General features: G+C 37.6%; 2 protein-coding genes across 2 annotated transcripts in view; one reads left to right on the forward strand and one right to left on the reverse strand.

The window, feature by feature from the left end:
- Nucleotides 1–17,379, reverse strand: part of TMPRSS5 (transmembrane serine protease 5) — a 54,311-nt gene extending 36,932 nt beyond the window's left edge. The window contains exons 1-5 of the mRNA XM_053690061.1: nucleotides 17,310–17,379; nucleotides 16,490–16,652; nucleotides 8,629–8,810; nucleotides 3,193–3,291; nucleotides 1,222–1,364 (exon numbers count right to left, since the gene is read on the reverse strand). Of these exons, the coding sequence (XP_053546036.1) occupies nucleotides 1,222–1,364; nucleotides 3,193–3,291; nucleotides 8,629–8,810; nucleotides 16,490–16,652; nucleotides 17,310–17,379 (657 nt within the window). The remainder of the gene's footprint in view (nucleotides 1–1,221; nucleotides 1,365–3,192; nucleotides 3,292–8,628; nucleotides 8,811–16,489; nucleotides 16,653–17,309) is intronic.
- The window catches only part of LOC128638204 (serine-aspartate repeat-containing protein I-like), a 50,352-nt gene continuing 40,943 nt past the window's right edge, over nucleotides 17,378–26,786 (forward strand). Inside the window, exon 1 of the mRNA XM_053690062.1 lies at nucleotides 17,378–17,390. Coding sequence (XP_053546037.1) covers nucleotides 17,378–17,390 — 13 coding nt within the window. The remainder of the gene's footprint in view (nucleotides 17,391–26,786) is intronic.

Here is a 26,786-nt window from a genome sequence, read left to right on the forward strand (position 1 = left end):
AATACACACAGTCACATACATACACACACAGTCACATACATACACACACAGTCACATGCATAAATACACACAGTCACATACACACACACACATGCATAAATACACACAGTCACATACATACACACACAGTCACATACATACACACACAGTCACATGCATAAATACACACAGTCACATACACACACACACATGCATAAATACACACAGTCACATACATACATACACACACATGCATAAATACACACAGTCACACGCATAAATACACACAGTCACATACATACATACACACACATGCATAAATACACACAGTCACATACATACACACACACACACACACACATGCATAAATACACACAGTCACATACATACACACACACACACACACATGCATAAATACACACAGTCACATACATACACACACACACACACACATACATAAATACACACAGTCACATACATACACACACACACATACATACACACACACACACACATACATAAATACACACAGTCACATACATACACACACACATACATAAATACACACAGTCACATACATACACACACACATGCATAAATACACACAGTCACATACATACATACATACACACACACATGCATAAATACACACAGTCACATACATACATACACACACACATGCATAAATACACACAGTCACATACATACACACACACATGCATAAATACACACAGTCACATACATACACACACACATGCATAAATACACACACACACATACACACCAATGGGTAAAACAGCAACACTAACCCCTGTAGTCAGAGACACTAGTGAAGAATCACGTCACACTGACATGATATCAGTGCAGGCAGCGGCAGGTCAACGTTTAAAAAAAAAAAAAAAAAGTTCTTTGGGGGCCTGGTCACAGTTCCGCCCCTGGTCTTGCATTTATATTGTTAATAAATGATCATTTTCAATAATCTGAAAAGTCTTTTTATGAGCATGTCAGGACTTGGAATCTATAAAGCTATAAAATCCCTGTATTCCTGGCTAATTGGCTTACAAATATGTCACACCCACCCGCATCAGAACTCAATACAGTAATACAGTAAATCCCAACGCGTTTTGTGTAATCCCACAGCAAATGTTGTAATAAAACCTGTTGTTTATGTAAATGTTACAAACTTCACAAAACAATTGCTTTTTGTAAATACATTAAAGTTGGACAAACTCAGTGCCTCACCTGGCAGGCGTCTATCTTGCCATCAAGGTATCCCGCACACATCATTCTCAGGGTGATGTCACCATCATAGACACAGGAGCTGTTGCATTTCTTGGTGCTAATGAGAGGGACCATGGCTTCCTTTAGGGTCTTAGGCATATGTGCTGAAAACAAGAAAAAAATACAGATCTTCTGAGCTTATATATATGTACATTGTGTATGTATTCAGGTGTTGTAACAGGTACATAAAATCCAGCGCACAGTCATGAAATCTCATTAGACAAACATCAGTACAATGTACTGAAGAGCTCAGTGGCATTAAACGTGGCACTATCATAGGATGCCACGTACGCATGTGATGAGATCTCATTAGACAAACGTCAGTACAATGTACTGAAGAGCTCAGTGGCATTAAACGTGGCACTGTCATAGGATGCCACGTACGCATGTGATGAGATCTCATTAGACAAACGTCAGTACAATGTACTGAAGATCTCAGTGGCATTAAACGTGGCACTATCATAGGATACCACGTACGCATGCAATGAGATCTTATTAGACAAACGTCAGTACAATGTACTGAAGAGCTCAGTGGCATTAAACGTGGCACTGTCATAGGATGCCACGTACGCATGCGATGAGATCTCATTAGACAAACGTCAGTACAATGTACTGAAGATCTCAGTGGCATTAAACGTGGCACTATCATAGGATACCACGTACGCATGCGATGAGATCTTATTAGACAAACGTCAGTACAATGTACTGAAGAGCTCAGTGGCATTAAACGTGGCACTATCATAGGATGCCACGTACGCATGTGATGAGATCTCATTAGACAAACGTCAGTACAATGTACTGAAGAGCTCAGTGGCATTGAACATGGCACTATCATAGGATGCCATGTATGCATGTGATGAGATCTCATTAGACAAACGTCAGTACAATGTACTGAAGAGCTCAGTGGCATTAAACGTGGCACTTACATAGGATGCCACGTACGCATGTGATGAGATCTCATTAGACAAACGTCAGTACATTGTACTGAAGAGCTCAGTGGCATTAAACGTGGCACTTACATAGGATGCCACGTATGCATGTGATGAGGAGGGGCAGTAATGCCAGGCTAATACAGAGGGAGTGTAAGACTTCCTCATTGTTGACTATAGTCACAGGGTGTATACAGCTCTGATATTTGAGACTAAGTCCCCAGAGTGATTGTGAATGTGTTACTCTGTTTTTAATAAGATTGTTATAATAACCCCTGATTAACCTGGGGATTCCTTAGAGCAGACATCCTCTAACTTGGCCCTCCATAGGTTTTTGGAACTACATTTCCCATGATGCTCAGCCAGCTAATATGCTGGCTGAGCATCATGGGAAATGTAGTTCCAAAACCTCTGGAGGGCCAAGTTTGAGCATGTCTACCTTAGAGCTATTAAATTGCCAACTTATGTGAGTACCACTTCTATCAACACATGAAGCAGAGTTTAACCAGAGTATCACGCTAGGGATTTCTTCTCTGATTTTACTTAAACAATAATGAAACCCAATTTTCATGATTCAGATAGAGCAACAACTTTCTAATTTACTCCTATTATCACATTTTCTTCGTTCTCTTGGTAACTTTATTTGATAAAGCAGAAATGTAAGCTTAGGATCTGGACCATTTCTGGTTCAGCACCATGGGTAGAGCTTGCTGATTGGTGGCTACAGTTAGCATCATAATGGCAGAGCTGGGCATCATGTGGGAAGGCTGTGGGTTGTGAAACCCAGGAGATTTGTAGGTGGGGAAGAGCAGCAGGAGGGAGCCTTATAGGTTGTGCTGCAATATGCAGAGCGTGATAAACTTACAGCAAGATCTCATAAATACAATACAGGGAATCAAACACAAATAGAAGGATTTGTACAAAATGGCAACCGATCTGTTACTGTGCCAGATAATCTATTTATAGGGCGGTGCGGGTCATGTGATGTGAAAGCGCCACTTACACCGGTCAGGATGAGTGTGTCCCCAGCCAGAGATCCAGCATTCAGTCCCAGCAGCCATCTCCTGGTCATACTGAGGTAGGCACACCGGGCGCACGCTGTCTGTGCACAAAATAAGTTAGTGACACTTTCAACTGGTCAACACTGATAATAAATAAGAGATATTATTAGTTTACTCAGAAAAGTCTCGGGGTTGTCCCTGAGTGACTCACATGAGACACATTATATCTGTCCCCTACTCAGTACCCAGCACTGGCTTAGGCAATCAGCTGTGAATGTGCATCACTAAGTTCTCATTGGCTAAAACTGTGACCGTTCATTGGTTGGATAATTGTCAGCCAATCGCTGATGAATGTTCATGACTGCAGGGCTCAATGACTTCTTGCTAAGTGGCTTTATGTTGTGACCCAGTAGGTGACATGTTTTTGTCTTTGGTTAAAGTGACATAATAAAAATGAAACAAAAAAATCAAATCATGATTCAGATAGAAAAAACGTCTTATGGTATTCTTAATTGAAACTAAGCTCCTTCCCATGAGAGCATACTGAAGTAGGGTCGAGTGTGCACGTGTCAAGCACTATATATACAGAAGTAAACTGGCTTTGTTATACAGAATAGTGCTCAAGATGTGCACAATCCTCAGCCTGCCTCAGTATGCTCCATGAAAGGAGCTAAGTTTTAAGATAACAGAAGTAAATAGGATTTTATTTTTTAATTGTACAATTGTAAATGTTCTGAGTTAGGAATGTTTAATATTACTTAAAAAGCAAAAAAGCTAAAATGAACATAAAATCATTATTGTGGAATAGAACAAACTGAGATATCAAATGAATCAAAAACCTAAAACGTTTCTTTCACGATTCAGACAGAACATGTCCTTTTAATCAACTTCACACTTTGATTATGTTAGCTAATGTGCTTTGTTCTTTTGGTATCCTTTGTTGAAAACCATACCTAGGTAGACTCAGAGCAGCTATGCACTACTGGGAGCTAGCTGATCACATCAGGTGACCCAATGACAAAAGACATATGTGTGCAGCCACCAATCAGCACACATATATACAAATGTCACATATCACTATTTATTGAATGTTGTTTCTTTAAATATAGTTAAGCGTAAAATTCATGTTATAGAGATGGTAAAACAAATGCTAAACCTGAGATCTGCTCATCCCTAATAAGCTGCAGTTTGTGCACAGATTCCAATTGTGATCAATAGAGGGAGCTATATATCTATGTTATGAGTGAAACTGTCCTGTTGACAAACTGCTTTTTTACATATGTACAGTTTGTATCTTTGTATGTTATGCAGTCTGTGTGTGTATGTGTGCATCATGTGTGTGAGGCATGTAATGTGTGTGTGATGTATCGTGTCATATCTGTGTCTTGCATGCAGTGGGGCCTATTTATGAAATGTCTGTCCGACATGATTCGATCAGTGGATCATGTCCGACAGACATCGATGAATGCGGAGAGCAATACGCTCTCCGCATTCAGCATTGCACTAGCAGCTCTTGTGAATTGCTGGTGCAACGCCGCCCCCTGCAGATTTGCCGCTAATCGGCCGATAGCAGGGGGTGACAATCAACCCGAGTGTCTCATATGCAAGTACAGTAGTATGCAAGCACAGGAGTGTCTCATATGCAAGTACAGTAGTATGCAAGCACAGGAGTGTCTCATATGCAAGTACAGTAGTATGCAAGCACAGGAGTGTCTCATATGCAAATACAGTAGTATGCAAGCACAGGAGTGTCTCATATGCAAGTACAGTAGTATGCAAGCACAGGAGTGTCTCATATGCAAGTACAGTAGTGTGCAAGTATAGGAGTGTCTCATATGCAAGTACAGTAGTATGCAAGCACAAGAGTGTCTCATATGCAAGTACAGTAGTATGCAAGCACAGGAGTGTCTCATATGCAAGTACAGTAGTGTGCAAGTATAGGAGTGTCTCATATGCAAGTACAGTAGTATGCAAGCACAAGAGTGTCTCATATGCAAGTACAGTAGTATGCAAGCACAGGAGTGTCTCATATGCAAGTACAGTAGTATGCAAGCACAGGAGTGTCTCATATGCAAGTACAGTAGTATGCAAGCACAGGAGTGTCTCATATGCAAGTACAGTAGTATGCAAGTATAGGAGTGTCTCATATGCAAGTACAGTAGTATGCAAGTATAGGAGTGTCTCATATGCAAGTACAGTAGTGTCTTGTATGCAAGTACAGTAGTGCGCAAGCATAGGAGTGTCTCATATGCAAGTACAGTAGTATGCAAGCACAAGAGTGTCTCATATGCAAGTACAGTAGTATGCAAGCACAGGAGTGTCTTGTATGCAAGTACAGTAGTATGCAAGCACAGGAGTGTCTCATATGCAAGTACAGTAGTGCGCAAGCATAGGAGTGTCTCATATGCAAGTACAGTAGTATGCAAGCACAAGAGTGTCTCATATGCAAGTACAGTAGTATGCAAGCACAGGAGTGTCTCATATTCAAGTACAGTAGTATGCAAGTATAGGAGTCCCTCATATACAGGTACAGTAGTATGCAAGCACAAGAGTGTCTCATATGCAAGTACAGTAGTATGCAACTATAGGAGTCCCTCATATACAGGTACAGTAGTATGCAAGCACTGGAGTGTCTCATATGCAAGTACAGTAGTATGCAAGCACAGAAGTGTCTCATATGCAAGTACAGTAGTATGCAAGCACAGGAGTGTCTCATATGCAAGTGCAGTAGTATGCAAGCACTGGAGTGTCTCATATGCAAGTATAGTAGTATGCAACTATAGGAGTCCCTCATATACAGGTACAGTAGTATGCAAGCACAGGAGCGTCTCATGTGCAAGTACAGTAGTATGTAAGCACTGGAGTGTCTCATATACAAGTATGGTAGTGTACTGGAGTGCCTCATATGCAAGTACAGTAGTATGCAAGTATAGGAGTCCCTCATATACAGGTACAGTAGTATGCAAGCACTGGAGTGTCTCATATGCAAGTACAGTAGTATGCAAGTATAGGAGTCCCTCATATACAGGTACAGTAGTATGCAAGCACTGGAGTGTCTCATATGCAAGTACAGTAGTATGCAAGCACTGGAGTGTCTCATATACAAGTACGGTAATGTACAAGCACAGGATTGTCTCATATGCAAGTACAGTAGTATGCAATCAGTGAAGTGTCTCATATGCAAGTACAGTAGTGTGCAAGTATAGGAGTGTCTTATATGCAAGTACAGTAGTGTGCAAGCACAGGATTGTCTCATATGCAAGTACAGTAGTATGCAATCAGTGAAGTGTCTCATATGCAAGTACAGTAGTGTGCAAGTATAGGAGTGTTTCATATGCAAGTACAGTAGTGTGCAAGCACAGGAGTGTCTCATATGCAAGTACAGTAGTGTGCAAGTATAGGAGTGACTCATGCAAGTACAGTAGTATGCAAGCATAGGAGTTTCTCATATGCAAGTACAGTAGTATGCAAGCACAGGATCGTATCATATGCAGGTACAGTAGTGTGCAGGCACAGGAGTGTCTCATATGCAAGTACAGTAGTGTGCAAGCACAGGACTGTCTCATATGTAAGTACAGTAGTGTGCAAGGATAGGAGTGTCTCATATGCAAGTACAGTAGTATGCAAGCACATGATCGTCTCATATGCAAATACAGTAGTGCGCAAAATAGGAGTGTCTCATATGCAAGTACAGTAGTGTGCAAGCACAGGAATGTCTCATATGCAAGTACACTAGTGTGCAAGCACAGGAGTGTCTCATATGCAAGTACAGTAGTGTGCAAGCACAGGAGTGTCTCATATGCAAGTACACTAGTGTGCAAGCACAGGAGTGTCTCATATGCAAGTACAGTAGTGTGCAAGCACAGGAGTGTCTCATATGCAAGTATAGTAGTGTGCAAGCACAGGAGTGTCTCATATGCAAGTACAGTAGTGTGCAAGCACAGGACTGTCTCATATGTAAGTACAGTAGTGTGCAAGGATAGGAGTGTCTCATATGCAAGTACAGTAGTGCGCAAGCATAGGAGTGTCAGAGTGTCTCATATGCAAGTACAGTAGTGTGCAAGCACAGGAGTGTCTCATATGCAAGTACAGTAGTATGCAAGCACAGGAGTGTCTCATATGCAAGTACAGTAGTATGCAAGCACAAGAGTGTCTCATATGCAAGTACAGTAGTATGCAAGCACAGGAGTGTCTCATATGCAAGTACAGTAGTATGCAAGCACAGGATCGTCTCATATGCAGGTACAGTAGAGTGCAAGCACAGGAGTGTCTCATATGCAAGTACAGTAGTGTGCAAGCACAGGACTGTCTCATATGTAAGTACAGTAGTGTGCAAGCACAGGATCGTCTCATATGCAAGTACAATAGTGTGTAAGGATAAGAGTGTCTCATATGCAAGTACAGTATTATGCAAGCAAAGGATCATCTCATATGCAAGTACAGTAGTGCGCAAGCATAGGAGTGTCTCATATGCAAGTACAGTAGTGTGCAAGCACAGGAGTGTCTCATATGCAAGTACAGTAGTGTGCAAGCACAGGAGTGTCTCATATGAAAGTACAGTAGTGTGCAAGCACAGGAGTGTCTCATATGCAAGTACAGTAGTGTGCAAGCACAGGAGTGTCTCATATGCAAGTACAGGAGTGTCTCATATGCAAGTACAGTAGTATGCAAGCACAGGAGTGTCTCATATGCAAGTACAGTAGTATGCAAGCACAGGAGTGTCTCATATGCAAGTACAGTATTATGCAAGCACAGGAGTGTCTCATATGCAAGTACAGTAGTGTGCAAGCACAGGAGTGTCTCATATGCAAGTACAGTAGTATGCAAGCACAGGAGTGTCTCATATGCAAGTACAGTAGTATGCAAGCGCAGGAGTGTCTCATATGCAAGTACAGTAGTATGCAAGCACAGGAGTGTTTCATATGCAAGTACACTAGTGTGCAAGCACAGGAGTGTCTCATATGCAAGTACAGTAGTATGCAAGCACAGGAGTGTCTCATATGCAAGTATAGTAGTGTGCAACCACAGGAGTGTCTCATATGCAAGTACAAACAATACCATGTGTAGAGCTTATGTATTGTTCATTTGATGTTTGTTTAATGAGACTTCAATTATCACATTTTTTGTTCTCTTGTTCTCCTTTGCTTAAACTTAGCTCTCTTCCATGAGAGTATTCTGAGGTAGGTTTGGGAGTGTGCACGTGTCTTGAGCCATATACAACTATTTTTGTCTCTTGGGCCAGATATGACTTTGCCTTGAAACAACCCAGGCTTTGTGTCCAGGATGTGACCTTTCCTAGCAGTTACTGTTAGCTAATGCCGATGTGTTGGGACCCTTGTGAGATTATTTAGTGAGGTATTCAGGTAAAACAAAAGGACCCTTAAAGGTGATGCTGCCTCCTGTAATCATCTGTGGTCTCTGCCAGATGTAATTATTACCTGAGTAATTTAAAGGCTTTTCCAGTTTCATTAGAGCAACGTCATAATCGTGACTTCGGTCATCGTACTTCTGGTGATAAATAATCTTCTCTACGGCAGACACATGAGTATTCTGTCCCTCCATAGAGTGCGTCACGATGCCTGAAAATACTGCCCAGCTGGAGAGCTGAGGAGACCTGTAGCTTTTTGTACAAAAGAGTGTCAGTAGCTAAAACAACAAGATGCTACAGACACAGGTATTGTAGTCACATGAGGTAAAACCATGGTTCTAGGGTGTCTATTATAACCAAGATATGTCATAAGGAGGGTCAGACGTTAGGGGAGTGGAGCAATAGCCTACAGATATGTCATACGGAGGGTCAGACGTTAGGGGAGTGGAGCAATAGCCTACAGATATGTCATAAGGAGAGTTAGACGTTAGGGGAGTGGAGCAATAGCCTACAGATATGTCATACGGAGGGTCAGACGTTGGGGGAGTGAAGCAATAGCCTACAGATATGTCATACGGAGATTTAGACGTTAGGGGAGTGGAGCAATAGCCTACAGATATGTCATAAGGAGAGTTAGACGTTGGGGGAGTGGAGCAATAGCCTACAGATATGTAATACGGAGGGTCAGACTTTAGGGGATTGGGGCAATAGCCTACAGATATGTCATAAGGAGGGTCAGACGTTAGGGGAGTGGAGCAATAGCCTACAGATATGTCATAAGGAGGGTCAGACGTTAGGGGAGTGGAGCAATAGCCTACAGATATGTCATAAGGAGGGTCAGACGTTAGGGGAGTGGAGCAATAGCCTACAGATATGTCATAAGGAGGGTCAGATGTTAGGGGATTGGAGCAATAGCATACAGATATGTCATAAGGAGGGTCAGACGTTGGGGGAGTGAAGCAATAGCCTACAGATATGTCATACGGAGATTTAGACGTTGGGGGAGTGGAGCAATAGCCTACAGATATGTCATAAGGAAGGTCAGACGTTAGGGGAGTGGAGCAATGGCCTACAGATATGTCATAAGGAAGGTCAGACGTTAGGGTAGTGGAGCAAAAGCCTACAGATATGTCATAAGGCGGTCAGACGTTAGGTGAGTGGAGCAATAGCCTACAGATATGTCATAAGGAGGGTCAGACGTTAGGGGATTGGAGCAATAGCCTACAGATATGTCATAAGGAGGGTCAGACATTAGGGGAGTGGAGCAATAGCCTACAGATATGTCATAAGGAAGGTCAGACATTAGGGGAGTGGAGCAATAGCCTACAGATATGTCATAAGGAGAGTTAGACGTTGGGGGAGTGGAGCAATAGCCTACAGATATGTCATACGGAGGGTCAGACGTTAGGGGAGTGGAGTAATAGCCTACAGATATGTCATAAGGAGGGTCAGACGTTAGGGGAGTGGAGCAATAGCCTACAGATATGTCATAAGGAGGGTCAGACGTTAGGGGAGTGGAGCAATAGCCTACAGATTTTTCATAAGGAGGGTCAGACGTTAGGGGAGTGGAGCAATAGCCTACAGATATGTCATAAGGAGGGTCAGACGTTAAGGGAGAATAGCCTACAGATATGTCATAAGGAGGGTCAGACATTAGGGGAGAATAGCCTACAGATATGTCATAAGGAGGGTCAGACATTGGGGGAGTGGAGCAATAGCCTACAGATATGTCATAAGGAGGCTCAGATGTTAGGGGAGTGGAGCAATAGCCTACATATATGTCATATGGAGGGTCAGACGTTAGGGGAGTGGAGCAATAGCCTACAGATATGTCATAAGGAAGGTCAGACATTAGGGGAGTGGAGCAATAGCCTACAGATATGTCATACGGAGGGTCAGACATTAGGGGAGTGGAGCAATAGCCTAAAGATATGTCATAAGGAGGGTCAGACATTGGGGGAGTGGAGCAATAGCCTACAGATATGTCATAAGGAGGGTCAGACGTTTGGGAGTGGAGCAATAGCCTACAGATATGTCATACGGAGGGTCAGACATTAGGGGAGTGGAGCAATAGCCTACAGATATGTCATAAGGAGGGTCAGATGTTGGGGGAGTGGAGCAATAGCCTACAGATATGTCATACAGAGGGTCAGACGTTAGGGGAGTGGAGCAATAGCCTACAGATATGTCATACGGAGGGTCAGACATTAGGGGAGTGCAGCAATAGCCTACAGATATGTCATACGGAGGGTCAGACGTTGGGGGAGTGGAGCAATAGCCTACAGATATGTCATAAGGAGGGTCAGACATTAGGGGAGTGGAGCAATAGCCTACAGATATGTCATACGGAGGGTCAGACGTTGGGGGAGTGGAGCAATAGCCTACAGATATGTCATAAGGAGAGTTAGACGTTGGGGGAGTGGAGCAATAGCCTACAGATATGTCATAAGGAGGGTCAGACGTTGGGGGAGTGGAGCAATAGCCTACAGATATGTCATAAGGAGAGTTAGACGTTGGGGGAGTGGAGCAATAGCCTACAGATATGTCATAAGGAGGGTCAGACGTTGGGGGAGTGGAGCAATTGCCTACAGATATGTCACAAGGAGGGTCAGACGTTAGGGGAGTGGAGCAATAGCCTATAGAATTTTCATAAGGAGGGTCAGACGTTGGGGGAGTGGAGCAATAGCCTACAGATATGTCATAAGTAGGGTCAGACGTTAGGGGAGTGGATCAATAGCCTACAGATATGTCATAAGGAGGGTCAAACGTTGGGGGAGTGGCGCAATAGCCTACAGATATGTCATACGGAGGGTCAGACGTTGGGGGAGTGGAGCAATAGCCTACAGATATGTCATAAGGAGGGTCAGACGTTAGGGGAGTGGAGCAATAGCCTACAGATATGTCATAAGGAGGGTCAGACGTTAGGGGAGTGGATCAATAGCCTACATATATGTCATAAGGAGGGTCAGACGTTAGGGGAGTGGAGCAATAGCCTACAGATATGTCATATATCTCAGTGTTTGTCATATCCAGGCTTCAAGTACCCAGATAAGAGTCCAATAATTCCCCTATAACGGCAAGATTTAGTTTTGTCGGTAACGACCCGCGTATCTAACGCTGGCTTTTTTCTGGCCGCACCTTTAAAATAACTCTGGTATTGAGAGTCCACAGAATGGCTGCGTTAGGCACCAAAAAAGGAGCGTAGAGCATATTTAACGCAACTTCAACTCTCGATACCAGAGTTGCTTACGGACGCGGCCAGCCTCAAAAATGTGCTCGTGCACGATTCCCCCATAGGAAACAATGGGGCTGTTTGAGCTGAAAAGAAACCTAACACCTGCAAAAAAGCCGCGTTCAGCTCCTAACGCAGCCCCATTGTTTGCTATGGGGAAACACTTCCTACGTCTGCACCTAACACCCTAACATGTACCCCGAGTCTAAACACCCCTAACCTTACACTTATTAACCCCTAATCTGCCGCCCCCGCTATCGCTGACCCCTGCATATTTTTTTTAACCCCTAATCTGCCGCTCCGTAAACCGCCGCTACTTACATTATCCCTATGTACCCCTAATCTGCTGCCCCTAACACCGCCGACCCCTATATTATATTTATTAACCCCTAATCTGCCCCCCACAACGTCGCCTCCACCTGTCTACACTTATTAACCCCTAATCTGCCGAGCGGACCACACCGCTATTATTATAAAGTTATTAACTCCTAATCCGCCTCACTAACCCTATAATAAATAGTATTAACCCCTAATCTGCCCTCCCTAACATCACCGACACCTAACTTCAATTATTAACCCCTAATCTGCCGACTGGAGCTCACCGCTATTGTAATAAATGTATTAACCCCTAAAGCTAAGTCTAACCCTAACACTAACACCCCCCTAAATTAAATATAATTTTAATCTAACGAAATTAATTAACTCTTATTAAATAAATTATTCCTATTTAAAGCTAAATACTTACCTGTAAAATAAATCCGAATATAGCTACAATATAAATTATATTTATATTATAGCTATTTTAGGATTAATATTTATTTTACAGGTAACTTTGTATTTATTTTAACAAGGTACAATAGCTATTAAATAGTTAAGAACTATTTAATAGCTAAAATAGTTAAAATAATTACAAATTTACCTGTAAAATAAATCCTAACCTAAGTTACAATTAAACCTAACACTACACTATCAATAAATAAATTAAATACAATTCCTATAAATAAATACAATGAAATAAACTAACTAAAGTACAAAAAATAAAAAAGAACTAAGTTACAAAAAATAAAAAAATATTTACAAACATTAGAAATATATTACAACAATTTTAAACTAATTACACCTACTCTAAGCCCCCTAATAAAATAACAAAGCCCCCCAAAATAAAAAAATGCCCTACCCTATTCTAAATTACTAAAGTTCAAAGCTCTTTTACCTTACCAGCCCTGAACAGGGCCCTTTGCGGGGCATGCCCCAAGAAGTTCAGCTCTTTTGCCTGTAAAAAAAAACATACAATACCCCCCCAACATTACAACCCACCACCCACATACCCCTAATCTAACCCAAACCCCCCTTAAATAAACCTAACACTAAGCCCCTGAAGATCTCCCTACCTTGAGTCATCTTCACCCAGCCGAGCCAAATTCTTCATCCAAGCGGAGCAAGAAGAGGTCCTCCATCCGGTAGAAGTCTTCATCCAAGCGGGGCAGAAGAGGTCTTCCATCCGATTGAAGTGTTCATCCAAGCGGCATCTTCTATCGTCATCCATCCGGAGCGGAGCGGCAGCATCCTGAAGACCTCCAACGCGGAACATCCATCCTGGCCGGCGACTGAACGACGAATGACGGTTCCTTTAAATGACGTCATCCAAGATGGCGTCCCTCGAATTCCGATTGGCTGATAGGATTGGATCAGCCAATCGGATTGAACTTGATTCTGATTGGCTGATTCCATCAGCCAATCAGAATATTCCTACCTTAATTCCGATTGGCTGATAGAATCCTATCAGCCAATCGGAATTCGAGGGACGCCATCTTGGATGACGTCATTTAAAGGAACCGTCATTCGTCGTTCAGTCGTTGGCCAGGATGGATGTTCCGCGTCGGAGGTCTTCAGGATGCTGCCGCTCCGCTCCGGATGGATGAAGATAGAAGATGCCGCTTGGATGAACACTTCAATCGGATGGAAGACCTCTTCTGCCCCGCTTGGATGAAGACTTCTACCGGATGGAGGACCTCTTCTTGCTCCGCTTGGATGAAGAATTTGGCTCGGCTGGGTGAAGATGACTCAAGGTAGGGAGATCTTCAGGGGCTTAGTGTTAGGTTTATTTAAGGGGGGTTTGGGTTAGATTAGGGGTATGTGGGTGGTGGGTTGTAATGTTGGGGGGGGTATTGTATGTTTTTTTTTACAGGCAAAAGAGCTGAACTTCTTGGGGCATGCCCCGCAAAGGGCCTTGTTCAGGGCTGGTAAGGTAAAAGAGCTTTGAACTTTAGTAATTTACAATAGGGTAGGGCATTTTTTTATTTTGGGGGGCTTTGTTATTTTATTAGGGGGGTTAGAGTAGGTGTAATTAGTTTAAAATTGTTGTAATATATTTCTAATGTTTGTAAATATTTTTTTATTTTTTGTAACTTAGTTCTTTTTTATTTTTTGTACTTTAGTTAGTTTATTTCATTGTATTTATTTGTAGGAATTGTATTTAATTTATTTATTGATAGTGTAGTGTTAGGTTTAATTGTAACTTAGGTTAGGATTTATTTTACAGGTAAATTTGTAATTATTTTAACTATTTTAGCTATTAAATAGTTCTTAACTATTTAATAGCTATTGTACCTGGTTAAAATAAATACAAAGTTATCCTAAAATAGCTATAATATAAATATAATTTATATTGTAGCTATATTAGGATTTATTTTACAGGTAAGTATTTAGCTTTAAATAGGAATAATTTATTTAATAAGAGTTAATTAATTTTGTTAGATTAAAATTATATTTAATTTAGGGGGGTGTTAGTGTTAGGGTTAGACTTAGCTTTAGGGGTTAATACATTTATTACAATAGCGGTGAGCTCCAGTCGGCAGATTAGGGGTTAATAATTGAAGTTAGGTGTCGGCGATGTTAGGGAGGGCAGATTAGGGGTTAATACTATTTATTATAGGGTTAGTGAGGCGGATTAGGGGTTAATAACTTTATTATAGTAGCGGTGCGGTCCGCTTGGCAGATTAGGGGTTAATAAGTGTAGGCAGGTGGAGGCGACGTTGAGGGGGGCAGATTAGGGGTTAATAAATATAATATAGGGGTCGGCGGTGTTAGGGGCAGCAGATTAGGGGTACATAAGGATAACGTAGGTGGCGGCTCTTTGCGGTCGGCAGATTAGGGGTTAATTATTGTAGGTAGCTGGTGGCTACGTTGTGGGGGGCAGGTTAGGGGTTAATAAATATAATATAGGGGTCAGCGGTGTTAGGGGCAGCAGATTAGGGGTACATAAGTATAACGTAGGTGGCGGTCGGCAGATTAGGGGTTAAAAAATGTAATAGAGTGGCGGCGATGTGGGGGGACCTCGGTTTAGGGGTACATAGGTAGTTTATGGGTTTTAGTGTACTTTAGAGCACAGTAGTTAAGAGCTTTATGAACCGGCGTTAGCCCAGAAAGCTCTTAACTACTGACTTTTTTCTGCGGCTGGAGTCTTGTTGTTAGAATTCTAACGCTCACTTCAGCCACGACTCTAAATACTGGAGTTAGAAAGATCCCATTGAAACGATAGGATACGCAATTGACGTAAGGGGATCTGTGGTATGGAAAAGTCGCGGCTGAAAAGTGAGCGTTAGACCCTTTTTTGAATGACTCCAAATACCGGCGGTAGCCTAAAACCAGCGTTAGGAGCCTCTAACGCTGGTTTTCACGGCTACCGCCAAACTCCAAATCTAGGCCTAAGTGTTTCATTATTGTGAATAACTCACATGATAAGGAAAAGAAACAGTCTAGGACCTGTTTTTGGTAACTGAAGGAGCATTACAGATGTTGTAAATATATATGTAGAATCAAACACTTGATTTCTAAAGATCTGCATAACAATGTTTTATAAGCATTTAAATCTGCTATTTTGTAAAATATGTATTTGTTTTATAGCCCAGGGACACACAGACTTTGAAAAGTTTCCTGCATATTTTTATTTTATCACCTTTTCTGTTACCAACTAGGAACAGATATACATGTGGCAGAGTTAACATTTTAAGTCTGTTTGATGTACTCCAGGCTATCAGGGGAAAGGGTGTGTGTGTGGGGGGGGGGGGGGGTCAGTGTACAAAACAAAACTGTCTAAGGTATGTTGTAGGGAAAACAAGCCAAACAAATATTGACAGTTTATTGTAAAGTACTCTTGTTGTGCATAATGAAACAATGTACGTAGAATATAGATGAAAAGTATTCAGCTGCAAAAAGTAACCCGAGTCTGGCACATTCCTCTTTATGTAACAAATAACAAACGGGCTGGGGAAAATACTCTTATCATAAAAAAGCGAATGTTCACATACAGTATACTGTATTATTGTTTAAGGCCTCAAAGAGCTAACTGGCTTCATTTCACACTGTGATAGAACACATCTCTATTTCTTTTACTGGGATTTCTGCCTTTAGTGAGGATTGCAGTTTCCTCCGGGGCGTTTCTAGACCCTTGTGGATGCTACAAATTTATGTGTTGAGTAAAGATTAAACAAGATTAAACATATTCCTATTTTTTTTATTTAAATCCCTCTTTTCAGCCATTCACCAATCTACAAATGTATTACATGACACTATGGAGAATTGGAGTTCTTAGATGGAAATCACCACCCAGTTCCCCTAGAATAAATACTGAATTGCCTATTCATCCTTGATGTTTTCAAGCACAAGAACATGCAGATTTATATCCACTAAGACCTACTTGTGCACACAGTGCGCAGCGGTGACGATCCATTGATGTGCAATGATAGAGCCGCCACAGACGTGCTTGTTATTAAGGTATAGACTGACCTGCCAAGGCCATCGACCCAAAGCAACGTCACTTCCCCCAATGATTCGGGAAGACTTGGAACGAGATCCACATTCTGCAACGAAAAGTCAAGATGCAAATAACAGTGTTTATAAGTTATCCTCAAAAGGAAACGTAACTGAAAGAAGTATTCTATTACATTTTATTTGTTTCATTTAAAAAAGGAAAATGTACAATTTTTTTTCTTTGGAAAGCAGATGTTTTGTACTAAAAGAATGTTTTTATGTTTGAGTGACATGTTCCAGTCTAGCAATGTATCTGTGGGAGTTGTCTGTAATAGCCAATTACGAACATATACTTAAGCACACACATATTTAGTTTCAATATCAATTTAAACTGATTTAACATTAACATGTTTTTCACCAGTATAAATAAATAGTGTGCTTTCATATGCACAACAGAACACTTTCAATAAAAATAATCTCTCTAACATTAATAATACAAAATACTGTCACATTTTGATGACACTCCATTTTCTCCTCACTAAATACATGAAATCTTTTTTTCCTACACAAATTGTGAACACAAGATATGACAGTTTTAGGATGCCCATAACAATTCGAGAAATGGAAATTTAATATTTTCTTATGAACATTCTGTCTTTAAGTCTTTAATGCATTAATTAGCGCGTGTTATTTTAGTCTTAAAAATCCCTTTAATAGCAGTGTACATTTGTTTATGATGAGAGAAAATTAAAAATGTAAGCACTTACCCGAACATTTCAAGGCAACAATACGACCAGATAAACACCCGTGCCTGTGTAAAGAAGCCAGGTTAGTCATGCGTTTGTTAGGTAAATAGTGAGTGTTTGGGGAAAGCTGCGTTTGTCAACAATAGCTATTGTCTGGTACTGACAAATATACAAACAAAAACCTGCTACTGTAGACAGGGAAGTTCCACATAGTTATAAAATAAATCTACATTTAAAGAGTCATGCACAGAAATCCTAGATATGAAGCACAGATTAGACGTTTATAATATGTAGTTGTATTTTTTTTAAAAACATGATTAAACAATTTGGGCCAGATTACGAGTGGAGCGCTATCGTTATAAGTTGAAAGTAAATGTGAACGCTTGAGTGCAATTGCGATTTACGCTAGAATGATTACCGCAAACTCAGAGCTGCGGTTAACTGTTTTGCGAAACTAAAAAGTGTCACAAATCACATTAAAAATACATCACAAAGTACAGTTACGCTCATAATAACACCATCTAATAAAAATATTTAAAAAACTATTGCAATACAAAGCTGTAAGGGCTCAAAGATATGAGATCTCAGGTGTTAGAAACAAATACAGGGATTTTACTTAGAAATACATAAATATACATGTCTAAATATGTACATGTTTGCATTGAAACCCTTTATGTACAATCATATTTATACAATATTTATATTTATTAACGTAATACTGTGTACTTACTGTAAATATTTGACATTCCAATGTTCTGCACATAGCAGAAAATACTCTATGAATTTATAAATAGATATTCCTATATATATATATCTGTATATACTGTATGTATTTGTTAAATACCGTCACTTTAATGAGTGAGGTAATATATATCTAGAATGTGAGCTATTTAAACTGTGTTTGAGTGAATGGGTATATACCTAAACAGTACAAATCTGAATACTGCATTTAAAAGGGATAGAAAGGTCAAAACTTAAATGTGCATAGGCGCATTTTAATATGAAATATAAGCTTTTTATAAAAAATATACTTCCATTAGCAAATATGCTTCTAATAAAAATTATTATTGTTTTTCTGGAGCATATGCACATATCCTGTGAGGGCACGTGCACCAGTATTCAAACACCATCATTTCTCAGAGAGAATGTGGCGATATCATCATTGTTATGCATCATATTTACTATCAAGTACACGTGGTCATTTCATTGTTACGCATCATATTTACTATCAAGTACACGTGGTCATTTCATTGTTACGCATCATATTTACTATCAAGTACAAATGGTAATTTTATTGTTACGCATCGTATTTACTATCAAGTACACATGGTCATTTCATTGTTACGCATCATATTTACTATCAAGTACACATGATCAATTCATTGTTACGCATCATATTTACTATCAAGTACAAGTGGTAATTTTATTGTTACGCATCATATTTACTATCAAGTACAAATGGTAATTTTATTGTTACGCATCGTATTTACTATCAAGTACACATGATCAATTCATTGTTACGCATCATATTTACTATCAAGTACACATGATCTATTCATTGTTACGCATCATATTTACTATCACATACACATGATCATTTCATTGTTACGCATCATATTTACTATCACGTACACATGATCAATTCATTGTTACGCATCTTATTTACTATCACGTACACATGATCATTTCATTGTTACGCATCATATTTACTATCAAGTACACATGATCAATTAATTGTTACGCATCATATTTACTATCAAGTACACATGATCAATTCATTGTTACGCATCATATTTACTATCACGTACACATGATCATTTCATTGTTACGCATCATATTTACTATCAAGTACACATGATCAATTCATTGTTACGCATCATATTTACTATCAAGTACACATGGTCATTTCATTGTTACGCATCATATTTACTATCAAGTACACATGATCAATTCATTGTTACGCATCATATTTACTATCAAGTACACATGGTCATTTCATTGTTACGCATCATATTTACTATCAAGTACACATGATCATTTCATTATTACGCATCATATTTACTATCAAGTACACATGATCAATTCATTGTTACGCATCATATTTACTATCAAGTACACATGATCAATTCATTGTTACGCATCATATTTACTATCACTTACACATGATCATTTAATTGTTACACATAATATTTACTATCACATACACATGATCATTTCATTGTTACGCATCATATTTACTATCACGTACACATGATCATTTCATTATTACGCATCATATTTACTATCACGTACACATGATCATTTCATTATTACGCATCATATTTACTATCAAGTACACATGGTCATTTCATTGTTACGCATCATATTTACTATCAAGTACACATGGTCATTTCATTGTTACGCATCATATTTACTATCAGGTACACATGATCAATTCATTGTTACGCATCATATTTACTATCAAGTACACATGATCAATTCATTGTTACGCATCATATTTACTATCACTTACACATGATCATTTAATTGTTACACATAATATTTACTATCACGTACACATGATCATTTCATTGTTACGCATCATATTTACTATCACGTACACATGATCATTTCATTATTACGCATCATATTTACTATCACGTACACATGATCATTTCATTGTTACGCATCATATTTACTATCACGTGCACATGATCATTTCATTGTTACGCATCATATTTACTATCAAGTAGATATGATCATTTCATTGTTACGCATCATATTTACTATCAGGTACACATGGTCATTTCATTGTTACGCATCATATTTACTATCAAGTACACATGGTCATTTCATTGTTACGCATCATATTTACTATCAGGTACACATGATCATTTCATTGTTACACATCATATTTACTATCAAGTACACATGGTCATTTCATTGTTACGCATCATATTTACTATCACTTACACATGATCATTTAATTGTTAAACATAATATTTACTATCACATACACATGATCATTTCATTGTTACGCATCATATTTACTATCACGTACACATGATCATTTCATTATTACGCATCATATTTACTATCACGTACACATGATCATTTCATTGTTACGCATCATATTTACTATCACGTGCACATGATCATTTCATTGTTACGCATCATATTTACTATCAAGTACACATGATCATTTCATTGTTACGCATCATATTTACTATCACGTACACATGATCATTTCATTGTTACGCATCATATTTACTATCACGTGCACATGATCATTTCATTGTTACGCATCATATTTACTATCACGTACACATGATCATTTCATTATTACGCATCATATTTACTATCACGTACACATGATCATTTCATTGTTACGCATCATATTTACTATCACGTGCACATGATCATTTCATTGTTACGCATCATATTTACTATCAAGTAGACATGATCATTTCATTGTTACGCATCATATTTACTATCAGGTACACATGGTCATTTCATTGTTACGCATCATATTTACTATCAAGTACACATGGTCATTTCATTGTTACGCATCATATTTACTATCAAGTACACATGATCATTTCATTGTTACACATCATATTTACTATCAAGTACACATGGTCATTTCATTGTTACACATCATATTTACTATCAAGTACACATGGTCATTTCATTGTTACGCATCATATTTACTATCAGGTACACATGATCATTTCATTGTTACGCATCATATTTACTATCAAGTACACATGATCTATTCATTGTTACGCATCATATTTACTATCACATACACATGATCATTTCATTGTTACGCATCATATTTACTATCACGTACACATGATCAATTCATTGTTACGCATCTTATTTACTATCACGTACACATGATCATTTCATTGTTACGCATCATATTTACTATCAAGTACACATGATCAATTAATTGTTACGCATCATATTTACTATCAAGTACACATGATCAATTCATTGTTACGCATCATATTTACTATCACGTACACATGATCATTTCATTGTTACGCATCATATTTACTATCAAGTACACATGATCAATTCATTGTTACGCATCATATTTACTATCAAGTACACATGGTCATTTCATTGTTACGCATCATATTTACTATCAAGTACACATGATCAATTCATTGTTACGCATCATATTTACTATCAAGTACACATGGTCATTTCATTGTTACGCATCATATTTACTATCAAGTACACATGATCATTTCATTGTTACGCATCATATTTACTATCAAGTACACATGATCAATTCATTGTTACGCATCATATTTACTATCAAGTACACATGATCAATTCATTGTTACGCATCATATTTACTATCACTTACACATGATCATTTAATTGTTACACATAATATTTACTATCACATACACATGATCATTTCATTGTTACGCATCATATTTACTATCACGTACACATGATCATTTCATTATTACGCATCATATTTACTATCACGTACACATGATCATTTCATTATTACGCATCATATTTACTATCAAGTACACATGATCATTTCATTGTTACGCATCATATTTACTATCAAGTACACATGGTCATTTCATTGTTACGCATCATATTTACTATCAGGTACACATGATCATTTCATTGTTACGCATCATATTTACTATCAAGTACACATGATCAATTCATTGTTACGCATCATATTTACTATCACTTACACATGATCATTTAATTGTTACACATAATATTTACTATCACGTACACATGATCATTTCATTGTTACGCATCATATTTACTATCACGTACACATGATCATTTCATTATTACGCATCATATTTACTATCACGTACACATGATCATTTCATTGTTACGCATCATATTTACTATCACGTGCACATGATCATTTCATTGTTACGCATCATATTTACTATCAAGTAGACATGATCATTTCATTGTTACGCATCATATTTACTATCAGGTACACATGGTCATTTCATTGTTACGCATCATATTTACTATCAAGTACACATGGTCATTTCATTGTTACGCATCATATTTACTATCAGGTACACATGATCATTTCATTGTTACACATCATATTTACTATCAAGTACACATGGTCATTTCATTGTTACGCATCATATTTACTATCACTTACACATGATCATTTAATTGTTAAACATAATATTTACTATCACATACACATGATCATTTCATTGTTACGCATCATATTTACTATCACGTACACATGATCATTTCATTATTACGCATCATATTTACTATCAAGTACACATGATCATTTCATTGTTACGCATCATATTTACTATCACGTGCACATGATCATTTCATTGTTACGCATCATATTTACTATCAAGTAGACATGATCATTTCATTGTTACGCATCATATTTACTATCACGTACACATGATCATTTCATTGTTACGCATCATATTTACTATCACGTACACATGATCATTTCATTGTTACGCATCATATTTACTATCACGTACACATGATCATTTCATTGTTACGCATCATATTTACTATCACGTACACATGATCATTTCATTGTTACGCATCATATTTACTATCACGTGCACATGATCATTTCATTGTTACGCATCATATTTACTATCAAGTAGACATGATCATTTCATTGTTACGCATCATATTTACTATCAGGTACACATGGTCATTTCATTGTTACGCATCATATTTACTATCAAGTACACATGGTCATTTCATTGTTACGCATCATATTTACTATCAAGTACACATGATCATTTCATTGTTACACATCATATTTACTATCAAGTACACATGGTCATTTCATTGTTACACATCATATTTACTATCAGGTACACATGGTCATTTCATTGTTACGCATCATATTTACTATCAGGTACACATGATCATTTCATTGTTACGCATCATATTTACTATCAAGTACACATGGTCATTTTATTGTTACGCATCATATTTATTATCAGGTACACATGATCATTTCATTGTTACGCATCATATTTACTATCAGGTACACATGATCATTTCATTGTTACGCATCATATTTACTATCACTTACACATGGTCATTTCATTGTTACGCATCATATTTACTATCAAGTACACATGATCATTTCATTGTTATGCATCATATTTACTATCAAGTACACATGATCATTTCATTGTTACGCATCATATTTACTATCAAGTACACATGATCATTTCATTGTTACGCATCATATTTACTATCAAGTAGACATGATCATTTCATTGTTACGCATCATATTTACTATCAGGTACACATGGTCATTTCATTGTTACGCATCATATTTACTATCACGTGCACATGATCATTTCATTGTTACGCATCATATTTACTATCAAGTAGACATGATCATTTCATTGTTACGCATCATATTTACTATCAGGTACACATGGTCATTTCATTGTTACGCGTCATATTTACTATCACGTGCACATGATCATTTCATTGTTACGCATCATATTTACTATCAAGTAGACATGATCATTTCATTGTTACGCATCATATTTACTATCAAGTACACATGATCATTTCATTGTTACACATCATATTTACTATCAAGTACACATGGTCATTTCATTGTTACACATCATATTTACTATCAAGTACACATGGTCATTTCATTGTTACGCATCATATTTACTATCAGGTACACATGATCATTTCATTGTTACGCATCATATTTACTATCAAGTACACATGATCTATTCATTGTTACGCATCATATTTACTATCACATACACATGATCATTTCATTGTTACGCATCATATTTACTATCACGTACACATGATCAATTCATTGTTACGCATCTTATTTACTATCACGTACACATGATCATTTCATTGTTACGCATCATATTTACTATCAAGTACACATGATCAATTAATTGTTACGCATCATATTTACTATCAAGTACACATGATCAATTCATTGTTACGCATCATATTTACTATCACGTACACATGATCATTTCATTGTTACGCATCATATTTACTATCAAGTACACATGATCAATTCATTGTTACGCATCATATTTACTATCAAGTACACATGATCATTTCATTGTTACGCATCATATTTACTATCAAGTACACATGATCAATTCATTGTTACGCATCATATTTACTATCAAGTACACATGGTCATTTCATTGTTACGCATCATATTTACTATCAAGTACACATGATCATTTCATTATTACGCATCATATTTACTATCAAGTACACATGATCAATTCATTGTTACGCATCATATTTACTATCAAGTACACATGATCAATTCATTGTTACGCATCATATTTACTATCACTTACACATGATCATTTAATTGTTACACATAATATTTACTATCACATACACATGATCATTTCATTGTTACGCATCATATTTACTATCACGTACACATGATCATTTCATTATTACGCATCATATTTACTATCACGTACACATGATCATTTCATTATTACGCATCATATTTACTATCAAGTACACATGATCATTTCATTGTTACGCATCATATTTACTATCAAGTACACATGGTCATTTCATTGTTACGCATCATATTTACTATCAGGTACACATGATCAATTCATTGTTACGCATCATATTTACTATCAAGTACACATGATCAATTCATTGTTACGCATCATATTTACTATCACTTACACATGATCATTTAATTGTTACACATAATATTTACTATCACGTACACATGATCATTTCATTGTTACGCATCATATTTACTATCACGTACACATGATCATTTCATTATTACGCATCATATTTACTATCACGTACACATGATCATTTCATTGTTACGCATCATATTTACTATCACGTGCACATGATCATTTCATTGTTACGCATCATATTTACTATCAAGTAGACATGATCATTTCATTGTTACGCATCATATTTACTATCAGGTACACATGGTCATTTCATTGTTACGCATCATATTTACTATCAAGTACACATGGTCATTTCATTGTTACGCATCATATTTACTATCAGGTACACATGATCATTTCATTGTTACACATCATATTTACTATCAAGTACACATGGTCATTTCATTGTTACGCATCATATTTACTATCACTTACACATGATCATTTAATTGTTACACATAATATTTACTATCACGTACACATGATCATTTCATTGTTACGCATCATATTTACTATCACGTACACATGATCATTTCATTATTACGCATCATATTTACTATCACGTACACATGATCATTTCATTGTTACGCATCATATTTACTATCACGTGCACATGATCATTTCATTGTTACGCATCATATTTACTATCAAGTAGACATGATCATTTCATTGTTACGCATCATATTTACTATCACGTACACATGATCATTTCATTGTTACGCATCATATTTACTATCACGTACACATGATCATTTCATTGTTACGCATCATATTTACTATCACGTACACATGATCATTTCATTATTACGCATCATATTTACTATCACGTACACATGATCATTTCATTGTTACGCATCATATTTACTATCACGTGCACATGATCATTTCATTGTTACGCATCATATTTACTATCAAGTAGACATGATCATTTCATTGTTACGCATCATATTTACTATCAGGTACACATGGTCATTTCATTGTTACGCATCATATTTACTATCAAGTACACATGGTCATTTCATTGTTACGCATCATATTTACTATCAAGTACACATGATCATTTCATTGTTACACATCATATTTACTATCAAGTACACATGGTCATTTCATTGTTACGCATCATATTTACTATCAAGTACACATGGTCATTTCATTGTTACGCATCATATTTACTATCAGGTACACATGATCATTTCATTGTTACGCATCATATTTACTATCAAGTACACATGGTCATTTTATTGTTACGCATCATATTTATTATCAGGTACACATGATCATTTCATTGTTACGCATCATATTTACTATCAGGTACACATGATCATTTCATTGTTACGCATCATATTTACTATCACTTACACATGGTCATTTCATTGTTACGCATCATATTTACTATCAAGTACACATGATCATTTCATTGTTACGCATCATATTTACTATCAAGTACACATGATCATTTCATTGTTACGCATCATATTTACTATCAAGTACACATGATCATTTCATTGTTACGCATCATATTTACTATCAGGTACACATGATCATTTCATTGTTACGCATCATATTTACTATCAGGTACACATGGTCATTTCATTGTTACGCATCATATTTACTATCACGTGCACATGATCATTTCATTGTTACGCATCATATTTACTATCAAGTAGACATGATCATTTCATTGTTACGCATCATATTTACTATCAGGTACACATGGTCATTTCATTGTTACGCGTCATATTTACTATCACGTGCACATGATCATTTCATTGTTACGCATCATATTTAC

The sequence above is a fragment of the Bombina bombina genome, chromosome 8, assembly GCF_027579735.1.
Source record: "Bombina bombina isolate aBomBom1 chromosome 8, aBomBom1.pri, whole genome shotgun sequence".
In the NCBI taxonomy this organism is placed as follows: domain Eukaryota; kingdom Metazoa; phylum Chordata; class Amphibia; order Anura; family Bombinatoridae; genus Bombina; species Bombina bombina.